The following is a 13,055-nucleotide window of genomic DNA, read 5'->3' as shown; positions in this document are numbered from 1 at the left end:
TGTAGCGTAAGCAGAAAAACCTGTCAACCAGAGATGAGGCCTTTATCGTAGGCTACCATGACTTTCCACTGACCTTTAAATATATCAGTCATTTTTGTCTCATCTTGTTTGATACAAAGTCTACAAAAGAGTTCACAATAAATATGAGTTTGCGATCAAATTTAATAGTAATGTGTTTGTGTTAAAAGTGTTAAAGGACACTAATGTAACAGCAATGCTGCCTTCAAGTGCAGTCGGATTTATTAGCATTATGAAAGCACATGCAGAACAGGGGGTACTTTTCATGGTTCTGGAGGTTTGATGGTAAAAGTGACTTTCCCACTGTTATATTTCCAATACTAAATGTTTTTGGGGTCTCGTTTGGATATTTATATTTGTGTATGTCTCCACTAAGCTTTTGGTTCTCATCTAAATGTGCATTTCTGACTCTGTTTGCACTACCTCTGCTCCATGCTGTGACTTTCATACATTTTCTACAGCCTAATTTAATTGTACATTGCTTTTTTTATCTATATTTGTAGTTCTATTTATTATTTTCATTTAAAAAATATATATTTTTTATTTGTAAATCTTGGTTTACTGGTTTTTATTTCTTTGTACGTTTAACATCTTCGCACAGGTTTAATTTAAATTCAGATTTATCTTATAGGTTAATTTTAATGTATGTTTACATGCTGCAACTGGATGCTTGAATTTCCTTCTAATCTATCTATCTATCTATCTATCTATCTATCTATCTATCTATCTATCTATCACAAATATATCACAACACTTTTTGTTTACTTGGTTTAGGCCATGTAGCTGCACGTGTTGTTGTTATGTTGTGTTTGAGAGTGAGACAGGACGGATCTTTTAAGGGGGCCTTGAACGCAGCAAGAGAGTGACAGAGAGAGAGAGAGAGAGAGAGAGAGAGAGAGACTTAGAGGTTGTGAGCATGTGTGTGAAGGAAGAAGGCGGGATGTGAAGGAACTGGCAACAAATTTCAAAGTCTATGAATATGATACAACTTATCATTGTTTGGTTTTAAACCTAAAGGCACACACTTTTGGACATCCGGCCACTTAAGAAAATAATGTACTGCACACACACACACACACACACACACCATGTCGACCTCCTTATATATTTATATATCGGCTAGGAGGGGGCGTGGCCAATGGAACGCCGCTCAGCCAATGGCGCCGCGGCGTGAGAGCGGGGCGTTCCATTCGGTTAGGAGCAGAAGTTGAACAGCGCGAGCTCAGACAGAGCTCTAGAAAGGCAGCTCGAGACAACGTCGGAGCCAACGGCCCTCTTCTGGAGGGAGGGGGGGGGCTTATATATATTATATATAATATTAACAATATATATACACACATGTGTGAACTGTTTGGCCAACATATGTGGACAACAGTTATTTTTAAGAAAAAAAAAAAAAGCATTTACAAACCGCGGGCTTTTACATTTTTTTTTAATTTTTTTTAAAAAATGCCTATTTTACTTTTCCTGTTAGACACGTCCGCCTCTATGAATCAGCGCACTTATTTGGGTACGACGTATCTGGACGTTGCTAAAGGCGCGGTTGAGGTCTTTATGAAGGTAAAGAATGATTTTACCCCGACTTTTTTTTTTTTTTCCAGGCAAGAATGCACCTTTTTTTATTTTTTTTTTTTAAAAAGAGGAAGCTTTAGGGTTCCGCTTGGTCGAAATTAATTATATGTTGTTGTTTTTTTGACAGCTGCGTGCCCGAGACCCGGCTAGTAGAGGCGACAGGTACATGCTAGTTACATTCGATGATCCACCATACGGAGTGAAGGTAATTAGCAACTGATACAATTTTTTTTATTGGACAAGTCGAACGTATTTTTCTGTCAGTGTCCTTCTGGTTTGTAGTCAGTGTTGGGCGGCTTCCCACCCCCCCAACCGGTGGCGAAAAAACGGCCTTTTTTGTTGTTGCTCCGAGTACCCGCAGACCCGGAGCCGCACTGCCTCCGACCGTCCAGCCGACATTTTGCTTTTGTGTCGAGAAAAGTCTCGGGCGTTGAGATGGAGGCGGAGAGATTTATTATCGCCCGTGACGTAGTGCGGTGTCTCGATTGGTCAAGAAGCCCGCCAATCATCCCTAACTCCGCCCCCTCGCATCATCCACGCATTCCCATTGGTCAATCTGTGCTGAAAGTTGATAAGCCCCCCCTCTTCATCGTTTTTATTTATTTTTATGTAAGTTCGCTAGAAGATATTCATGTGTTAATTATTTGTCATACCGATATTATGATCATTATGCTCTGGTTTTTATATACACACACACACACACACACACACACACACAACCAGGCAAGGCCTGTGAATCACTGCAATAATTTCATGTGAACAAAGCTATCCACTAATCTATTGACTTGTTTTATGACCTGGCACACATCTCTCACTGAGCTTCCCATGCCCAATAAAATGCAATCCTTAGCACCCACATAAACCCCCCTAAAGTCCCTGATCTGCTTCAGTGACTGGTCTGTATTAGACATCTCTTGGCTTGCCTGACTCTGTCTACAAACAACACTTCTCAAAACAATATGCTGAGTTCTCACTCTGTCCCATGTCATGCACACTCGAATACATAAAGAATAGCTTGCTTTCCTTAATCTACTTTTTTTTCTTTGCATCACTCTTAATTAATTACTGCATTATTAGTAGTTTGTGTGAGGCATAAAGTATAGTGCACGTGTAATGACTAGTTAATATAGAGGAAGATATTTTTTATGGTTCAGTTTCAGTGTACTTTGCATCACTATTCCAACAGCTGCATCTCCTTTTTAATAAGCAAACCAGAAGCGACATTACAGTCTATATTTATAAGCGAATACCAACTATATTATCATAATATAGTATACTAGCATAGTATGCATCACACTCTTCATATCATATATATATATATATATATATACACGGCCAGCATTAGAGATGCACTTCAAATGATCATGCAAGCAACAAAGAAAATGGGAAATGTATGAATAATTAAACACGAGCTCGGAGTGAGAATATGGGAGAAGAAGTGAAAGATGAAAAATAGAGCTGGTGAAGTAAAAAAATAAATAAATCAGGGGTGTAAAATAAATGTGTTTTATTTCATGAGCTGATTAGAGCTTCTGTCTTGTGCGGTTAACTTAAATATTTAACTCATAATTTATGTACTAAGCGCTACTTTAAACCAGTCTGTTAAACGTTTTATTTTTGTAAATAAAACGTACTTTTTTTTTTGAAGTTACTACAGCATAAAATAGTTCTCTTTTCTTTTTCTTTTTTTTTAATGTACATTCTTGCTTGGCGCGCACATTGCAAGCTAAAAGCAAAATAACTGTCAGTCTATGTCTGGCTCTTTATTGACCTCCAAACGGACTTCCACTTTGAGCAGGCGGCCTGGCACTTAAAACATCATTGAGTCATTTTTATCCCGTTTCTGCAGGCGTGAGTGTAGGACTGGGGTCATGACTGAATGTTACAAGTGGATGCTGCCATTCGTGTGATGCCTTCTACTTTATTCAGTCATTGACGTTGCAGTACTGAATTCTAGATCATCGCTCTTTGTGTATCGCACCTTTGCCGAGTAATCCATCTGATTCTTCACCTGAAATCATCCAGGTGCACCCGTCTAAGGTGCATTTCACTTGTTGTAAAGTCTTCTTTTTCCACACTCTTCCTCTCCGCGCTCCTTTTGTTGTTGCTACCTGCTTTGTGCATTGAGGATAGAGATGAAAGGACGAGGTTATCCTGAATGGGGCTGCTCTGATTGCACAGTTACAGAGGCAATAAATTGTTGATGTAGAAGGAGGGAGAGGAGGCTGGTTGAGAAGGAAATAGAAATATCCTATAGTCTGCATTATTGAGTGCAAGATAAGCTACCAGCCTACACAGAAGTGTCTGGCTTACTGCTTTTCTCCTGTAATAATCTGCGGTGATTTAGAGCATGCATGTTGAAACCGGTGCTTCAAGTTTTTTCTCTCTCACTTCTTATCTGTGTGAGTGTGTGTGTGTTTAGCCTCTTCCACTCTCTCTCCTGATAAAGGAAGTGGTTAGCTTGCAGGTCATCCTTAGATTAAGCATGAAGCTGCAGCAGGTACTTAGTAAGGTACTTGGCCCCACTGGAGAAAAGTCCAAGAGCAGTCATACACCCACGTCCTCTCCTGTGGGAGTATATATCCCAGTCAGTAGAGAGGACAGGCTGTCCAAGTGGGAAGTGTATTTTTGGATGCTTGTCATGTATGAAATCAGACTCTTTCTCTTAAACAGTTCAAATGTTGCGACTGTATTTCAACAATGTTATCTTTTATTTCCAAAGCTTGACATGACCTGATGGTCACTATTACGTAACGCTGCACAGAGTCAACGGGTTGCTAAAACTTTTTTACCAAACGTGCTTGACATGAATGAACAAAAAGCCTGTTTTTTTTCCTTTGTGATTACAACACACTGTGATTCCAGGCCTTCTGCTTCTGCTTGTAGAGCATTCAGCACACTGTCTGTGTTTGTGTTTCAGGCCGGCTGGAAGGAGAACCACGCCACCTTCATGTGCGAGCTGAAGAACCTGCAGGCATCTGGGCTGACCACATTAGGTCACGCTCTCCGCACAGCCTTTGATCTGCTAAACCTCAACCGCCTCGTCTCAGGCATCGACAACTACGGACAGGTACGTTTTTTTTTATTTACTTTATTGTATTTGCTTTTATTTAGGATAGTGACAGTAGACAGGAACGGAGTTGAACCCATGTTGCTCTACCAGGTGAGCCCGTATGGAAACAAACATCCTGTTTTGCATCCTGTTTGTGTGGCAGTAGTTTTATTTGTTGCTATGAGACAGAATTTCATTAGAATTTTGCTGAACCTATTTATAATTTTGTCAGAAAACTGTTGGTCGGACAAAAGAAGCAATTTGATAACACTGTTTTTTACTTGATGGACAAATTCCACTATGTTCTGACATCTTAAAGTTTGATATTGTTATCTGCAGCCTATTTTAATGATTATTAACATAGTTTACAGATACTATGACATGTGGTTGTGATTAAAACACATTACTTACACATTTAATACTCTATACACACTGGTTGACAGTGTCATGTTTTTGTTATCGTTTATTGATGGATTAAGTGAAGCAGCGAGGGGCCTTAGAGACAGAGATGAGGTCCAAGAAAGTCTGAAAACAATACAAGTGTAGGAGGTTATGTATTTTGAAGAGACAAATTAGCTCTGGGCAGCAGGAGACTGAGTCTGGACTTTTCCTGGATAAACTGTTTTGACAAAGCTCTCTGCTGCTCGTTCTTTATTCCTTCACTTGGAGACAATGAGAAGAATATTGACTCTTCATTGCATCTTAATCTACTCTGTCTTGCCTCAGTTAGCACTGTCATCAGCTCCTCACACACACATCCTTCCTCCCTAACCGCTGCTTAAAAGCAGAGACTAGATTACTATGCTCAAGCAGTGATACAAGCCCGGTGCATGATGTACGTGTGTGTAAATCTACTAATGCATGATCTGTGTTTGAATTAGACAAGGCTCACCCTGATAGCACGGTGGCAGAGGCCAACACAAGGACACTCTGCAGCTTACAGCTACAAGATGCAACACATATTTCAAATGAGTATCCAGGAGGTTATCAGATGTGTGTTGTTAATACTCTGCTAATTACTGTGTTTAAACAGCACCGCTGTATTTTGCCATTAGTGTGCGGCTACATCTTGCGCCACAGAGCCCAGAACAGTGTTTGTGGTTTGGAACATAAAGATAAAAAGCAGACTGGTGGGAGTAATCGGGGTCACTGTGGACTTGGATTTAATTGCTAGATGTTGCTGTTTCCCTTCCAGGGCCGTAACCCTTTCTTCCTCGAGCCATCTGTGATCATCACTATCACTGATGGGAACAAGCTTACACACAGCTCTGGGGTGCCAGATGAGGTGAGAACACAAACAAACGCAGTTCTGCTACCATGTAGTGTAATGTGATCGGTTATGAATACGCATTGTAAAACTCTGCAGTTGTTGACTTTAGGGCGGTTCTCACATGTACAACTCCTCTCCTGTCCTGTCCATGCTCGTCTTTCCATACCCTCTCCACTTTTTAGCTGCACCTGCCTCTGAACTCTCCACTGGCAGGCAGTGAGCTGACCAAAGAGCCCTTTCGCTGGGACCAGCGTCTGTTTGCGTTGGTGCTGAGGCTGCCAGGAGCAGCCACACCAGAAAACGAGCAGCTCGGCAGCGTCCCCACAGACGAGTCTGCAATCACCCAGATGTGTGAAGTCACTGGAGGTTCGGCCCCAACGTGGATCCTACTTACAGCACCACTTTTGGGAGCGCTCGTTCTATTATATATAAGAGTTGTGTCTGTTTTTCTCTTAGGGCGATCATACTGTGTGAGGACGCAGAGGATGTTAAACCAGTGTCTGGAGTCTCTGGTCCAAAAAGTTCAAAGTGGTGTTGTAATAAATTTTGAGAAGACAGGGCCGGATCCGCCTCTAATTGGGGAAGGTGAGTTATTGAATGACGCTCACTGAAAGAACAAAACGACTTCACCTTTGTCCTGCCTTCAGAATAGAAAGTGAAACTTTGCTGTCATGACATTTTGGTTACCAGAAAAGGTTTCACTGCTCAGTCAGGTGCATCAAGCATGAATCAAATAGCTTGTGCAGTCCAGAAGAAGTGCGTTTTATTGAGTTTCTGAGCACATTATCGCGTTACTTTACATGATAAGTTAAAGCAAAAGGAACTGTGGGCAGTAAAATAGCTGAAAGCAGAAGAGAATCTTCTTATCCGGGATAACCACAGTGCAGTTTAACACTGAAAGGGGAACTGAGTGCATATTCTAGATTGGCCAAATATAAAGGAGTAACTCACACATCATTTTACTGGTAAAAGGAGAAATTGTAGTTTTTGGTTTATGTTTAAACTGAAAATTATTATATAGAAAAGTATTTTTTAAATGATAAAAAAAAGCTTATTTATACCAGTGACCAGGTTTTATTTGACAGTGGTTGCTCTCCAAATTGCTTGAATTTGGCATTCTCACTTCTACATTTTCTTTTGTTTGTTTTTACAGATAACTCAGTGGAGCCGAGTCGTCCTGTGTCAGCCTTCAGCCCACAGTTGTGGCACAGTTGCCACAAACTCATCTATGTGCGACCGAACCCCAAGACGGGGGTTCCAGTTGGGCATTGGCCCATACCAGAGTCCTTCTGGCCGGACCAGAATTCTCCCACCCTGGTGAGCAGACAGAGGCTTTAAAATATCCCAGCAGCACATCTAATCTGTCGTTCTGCAGGTTACTTCTTAATCCAGTGTACAATTAAATACATATAAATTGAGGCTGTTTGTGTTTTACTCTGTTTATCTCATATTATTTGTGTGCACCTCTATAGATGTTTATACATTCATGCCTACTTCCTCTTTTACTTTCACCTCCCCCTCTTATTTTACTCTCTATATATCGACACTTCTCTTTTTCTCAAAGCCGTCATCTATACCACAGATAAACGTGTCTAACAATGTCCTCACTTCTTAGCCACCTCGAACTGCTCATCCCGTGGTGCGTTTCTCGTGTGTGGACTGTGAGCCCATGGTGATCGACAAGCTTCCCTTTGACAAGTACGAACTGGAGCCATCTCCACTCACCCAGTACATTTTGGAACGGAAGTCTCCACACATGTGCTGGCAGGTACGGTATATATTCACACACCCATCTGCTCTGTTCGCTTGTTTTGACTATCACTGGTGCTCAAAAAACAAAAATAATATTTGACATTATGATTTCTCTTGTTGTCCTCAGGTGTTTGTTAGCAGCAGCGCGAAACAGAATGACCTGGGGCAGCCGTTTGGCTACCTCAAAGCCAGCACCACTCTCACCTGTGTCAACCTGTTTGTCATGCCTTACAACTACCCGGTCCTTCTCCCACTCCTCGGTAAGACATACGGCCGTAAGCCGTTTCTTCAAAGTGGCCTCAAAACTTCTGGGTTAGTGGATCTGAGCTGATGTTAAACTTAACAAGCTTTCTGTTTCTGGGTCACTTCATCATCTTCGGTCTGTTTTTTCTGATCATCTTCAGTCATAAACATGATCACAAGTAACAGAGCAGCTTATTATGGTTCATCTTTAATAATACTACTGCAAAAAAAAGATTAGACATATTTGGGGGGTAATGGGTTGCTTAGATGAATAAATTGCTTGTTTTAGATGCCCCTCCTGAATGTTGATGTGTGCACAACAGTCATCCCTGCAGCAGCAGCAGCAGCAGAAGGAGGAGGAGGTGCAGGTGGATGGCTGACTGGTCACTGAGCCAGAGTGCTGAAATGTAATGCTCACACAGTCCTCCTTTCTTTGTCTCCTCTCAGACGATTTGTTTAAAGTGCACAAACTAAAACCAAACCTCAAGTGGCGGCAGGCTTTGGAGTTGTACCTGAAGACGATGCCTCCATACTACCTCATGGTAAACTCGTGCATCCTTTAGTTAAACGTTCAGCACAGGAATTTATATCGTTTCTGCGTACAACTAACATCCACATTTTCCCTTTGCTCTCTTTTGACAGCCCTTAAAAAAGGCGTTGAGGATGATGGGTGCGCCTAATCTTATTGCAGACACCATGGACTGTGGCCTCAGTTACAGTGTTATCTCCTACCTGAAGAAGCTTAGCCAGCAGGTAACGTGTCCTCAAGCGTGAAACAGAGCAAATATTAGTTTTAGAGCAAAGACATCAGACACAGAGATCTTTCTTATTCTTCAGGAAGTCATAACACGGTAAAAAATTGACCGGTTAAGGCACCTAGACACACAACAACTGAAGTTATGAGTCAATAATAAAAAGTTATTAATGAAATGTTTCTAAATAATGTCAAAACACTTGTAAAACATTTTCATATTTTCAGTTATAATCAAAACATTGTACATGTACTAAAAAAGAATAATATCTGCTATTAGACCAAAATGCAAATGATGTTAGACACTGTCACTCAAACATGAGGACAAGCAAACTCTTTCTCTTTGTTCTATTATGTAGTAGGAGTTGTTTACACTTTATTCCAAGAGTGTCAGAGTGACTTATAAAGATGGCAAGCATAGAGTGTGAAATTATTTATATAAAGGACTCAGAAAAAAAAGCGCAACAAAGTTCTTTGATGTGTCTTTGCTCTAAACAATATTCCTTCCCAAAGTCTCATTTGAGCCAGAACCGAATCGTTCGAGCACACAGTGGTCAAGTGTACAGTTTCTCCCTGTTTTGATGGTAAAAAGGCAAAGATGGAATCAGATCGCCTGATCGTGTCTGTGGGGAAGAAGGCTCCCCAAGAAACTGGCATAAAGGTGAAGAACCACTCCAGCTCTCTCTCACTGGCACACCGCCGGGACTTCAAGCAGTTGCTGCAGGGAATCACCGGAGAGGGGCCCCTTCGCCTGGTGGACATCAACTTCAAAGAGTTCGCCGGTTTCCAGATCGCCCTGCTAAACAAGGTAGACTGAGGACAGAAGGGACATTTCTGAGAGCATGACACACACGTGTGTTTTCTCTGACCACACATGCTGATGTGTTCGCAGGACGTAAAACCTCAAGCTTATCGAAATGCCTACGACATCCCGAGACGGAACCTTCTGGATCAACTCACCCGAATGCGCTCCAATTTGCTGCGGACGTCACAAAAACTGATCCGAGGTCAAGACGAAGGTGAGAAATCCTGCTGATGAGGACAAAGCCATTTTTGTTTCACTTGAAATCTTTTGTTCTGTCCCCTGTCCTGATGAAACAGCGCTCAAAAGTCAATTAAGGACCTTGAATTTTATTTATTTAAGCCAAAACATCTACATTAAACCTTGCAATATGACGTTTTATGAATAACCTTTCCTGTGTTTGTCAGACTATCTGCACAGTATTCCAGTGGCTCAGATGGGAAACTATCAGGAGTACCTCAAAATGATGCCGTCTCCTCTGAGAGAGATCGACCCCGACCAACCGAAGCGCCTGCACACATTTGGGAATCCTTTCAAGCAGGATAAGAAGGTAAAAATACATCACCATAAAATACCGGGCGTCACTTTACCTCTGCACGATCGATATTTAGTCCTTTCACTCTTTAATGCTTCGCTTTGTTCATGTGTTTGACTGTCTCAGGGGATGATGATCGATGAGGCAGATGAGTTCGTAGCGGGCCCTCAAAACAAGAAAAGAGGAAATTCTGGCGATCCAAACTCAGGTGCCACTATGAAGAGAAGGCGGAGTATGTCCCCGTTACTGCGGAGGCCGCAGACTCCACCGGGGAGCCCCAACCACGTTGCGGTGGGAAAGAGTCCGGCAGCAGGGCAGCAGAACCTCCTCAAACCCATCCCACAGCACAAAGGTTAGATCACGATGCAGCTGGAATGTGAAAGTTAATACAGGAAGTTAGTGATAAATTGTTGCCCACTGAATTAGTAGGTTTAAAATATTTGTTACTCCCCGCAGGAGTGGATGGCAACAACGTGGTGGTCACTGAGAGTAATGGAGACGGGGTTCTTGGACCTGAGTCGGTGGAGATCTGGCCTGCCGAGTTGGACACCGTAGCGGGGACTCCGTCCTCACTGAGCCTAGAGGAGAAGGACGGGATGGTGGCAGCAGATCAGGGAGAGGACATCAACATGGTGGAGGAAAGACTAGTGGAAGATCATCTGGACGAGCAGCAGCTAGAGGAGAAACTCAACTGTGATCGACTGAGTCCGCAGAGCCAACTGGAGTGCACTGACGTCGACGCTGACGCCGACGCCGACGCCGACCCTGCAGCACTTGAGACCATTTTCATCGCCCCGTTAGACGGCAGCCAAGCAGAGCTGAGGAGTCGGGTCATCAAGGAGGTCCGCAAACCCGGGAGAAGTGAGTCCGGGCTAGTGGAGTATATCGCATCACATTCATTTGCTGAATTAAGTGTCATATTAAGAACATTATGGCTGTGTTTTTCTTTCTCAGATTATGAGGCAATACTCCGACTACTGCAGCAGGTCAAAGGACCAGTTAATGTTCAGAAGTACTTCATCCAGCATGCTATCAGAGAGGCAGTCAGGTAAGAAACAATAAACACTTTTTGTCCAGTGTCTCTGAAGTATCTGAAGCTCTTACGAATGACTCATAACCACACTGCAATCTTTTTAAAGCAGGTTAACCCACATGAATCTCCCCTGGTTTGTTTTTTTGGACGCTCGCCCTAACCCTCCCCGCTTCTCCCTAATCTCCTTCGCCTCTGACAGGTTCAAGAAGCGAGTGCTGATCCAGCAGCTGGAGACGGCGCTCGCTGAGGTGGAGGCGAGGCACGCGGCATCCTCACAGCTTCCCAACGATCACGGCAGTTAGTGGCGAAGCCATCCAGAGATAAAAAGAAAATGAAGCTCGTCTCGTCTGAAGTTTATTTTGTTGACCATTTGATTCACCACCATGCAAGACACAACCGTGTTCATTAGCCTCAGAAAGACACACTGGGGGGGCTTGAAGGAGGAGGAGGGACAAATGCACTGATAGCACAGACTGTCCCTGTTCTCTTACATCACATCCGGTTAGAGGTGGAGGGTAAGGGGTTTAACTGAGGACAGATCCACGCCGGATATAATCCTCTTTATATTGACAGATGCCTTAAACATCCATATGGCTTTTGTCTGTATCGGCACATTGTTCAGACGACACACAAAACACAAACTGTTAGACAGACAGACAATAAGCCGTCAGATCCTCAAATGGCAGAACAGAAGGGACAGCAGAGTCATTCCTGTTTAGAGACAGATCTTTCTTCAGCTGGTCTGAAAAGTGTTGTTTTGTTTTTTTCTACGAGTAGTAATGTGTTGCACATTTAGATTTATGACTAAGAGGAGAAATTCGGTCCACCCAGTTACACCTCATACTCTACAAACTGATAGTTATCTCATATTTTCCTGGCTGTGACGGCACTAGGGCTTGGGCAGTATGCATAAAACCTTTTTTTTATGTTGTTTCAACAACGTATATTGTGACATATTCTGGAAATTCAATTGAGAAGCGACGATAAGAGAAAATACCCCAGATGGAAAATGTCGATTTCTTGGCCAATCCGGTCCATAAAACACCAGACGAATCGTGGTAATGCATCACATTGATGCAAACATTATGTATATCTAATGTAGCCATATTAAAGGGAAAGGCAGCTCGGTGTAAACAACAGAGCAAAGTCTAGAAAGTCTCTTTTTGTCATATTGCCCAGCCCTTGTCAGCATGTCGTCAGTCTTGTCTGTCTTGGCTTTTAAACGCCCAAACTGGCTCCATGTTGTTACAGACTAACTTTACACAATAGTGCTTTTTAAAGCTGAAATTGACAGACACACAGTTTACTCCACAGATGTATCTTCCACAAGACAAGTTGTTTTTACTGGTTTATTGATTATCACGATCCTCGTTCCTGCCATTACAGCAATAGAAGTTCAGTGAATGCAGCTGTTGGGATCCATTCAGAGTTTACTCCTCCAACACACACACACACACACACACACCCACGCAGTCCTGTAAATCTTCCATGACGGCGCCACAAACACTCCATTGATTCCCAGAATTACAACTTTAATTCGGAGGAATTCGTGCATCTGTCCGGACCTCACCTGTTGTTGAACTTTCGCAGCCGGTAAGCTGCCCTCTGCTGCTTTTTACATCAACTCGAGTTTTTTTCCGCCTCCTTTTTTTGTGTTTCCTTGTTTTTATGACAGATGTACACTACTTTTTAAATGTTCATAAGGAATAGAGATTATTTTTGTGATTTCAGAGTATAAAGAAATATTTTGGAAGAAATGTTTAAAGCCAATTTTGTAAACTGTTAAATACGTATATAAATGGAAAAAAAAAGTTTTATGAAGCTTCTCTTTTTTTAACAAAACAAAAAATAAACCACGGGTAGAGTGATATCTCCTGTCTGCGTGTCATTGTGTGTGTGTTTCTACCTAGAAGTGAACATAGAGCCTTTAACAAAAACCAAACAATCTGCATCCATCCTCTGCGGCTGTGACAAAAACTGCGGTTCCTCAACCGTCCACTTGAGGCTGGCTCCAGAACTAGTCTCCA

The 13,055-nt window shown here is 42.4% G+C and overlaps 1 protein-coding gene across 1 annotated transcript; it reads left to right on the top strand.

The window, feature by feature from the left end:
- Nucleotides 1-1,257: 1,257 nt before the first annotated feature.
- On the top strand, nucleotides 1,258-12,898 carry ints6l (integrator complex subunit 6 like). Its single transcript, XM_027284183.1, has 18 exons — nucleotides 1,258-1,578; nucleotides 1,718-1,795; nucleotides 4,511-4,660; nucleotides 5,838-5,927; nucleotides 6,095-6,278; nucleotides 6,369-6,497; nucleotides 7,066-7,229; nucleotides 7,528-7,680; nucleotides 7,792-7,924; nucleotides 8,355-8,449; nucleotides 8,550-8,660; nucleotides 9,251-9,466; nucleotides 9,551-9,677; nucleotides 9,868-10,010; nucleotides 10,122-10,347; nucleotides 10,452-10,856; nucleotides 10,950-11,043; nucleotides 11,228-12,898. Exons 1-18 carry the CDS (start codon nucleotides 1,468-1,470, stop codon nucleotides 11,328-11,330), a joined length of 2,712 nt encoding a protein of 903 aa, XP_027139984.1. The 5' UTR covers nucleotides 1,258-1,467; the 3' UTR covers nucleotides 11,331-12,898.
- The last annotated feature ends 157 nt before the right edge of the window (nucleotides 12,899-13,055 follow it).

Source organism: Larimichthys crocea, chromosome I (assembly GCF_000972845.2).
Source record: "Larimichthys crocea isolate SSNF chromosome I, L_crocea_2.0, whole genome shotgun sequence".
Classification (NCBI taxonomy): domain Eukaryota; kingdom Metazoa; phylum Chordata; class Actinopteri; family Sciaenidae; genus Larimichthys; species Larimichthys crocea.
This window is presented reverse-complemented; position numbering and strand designations above follow the sequence as displayed.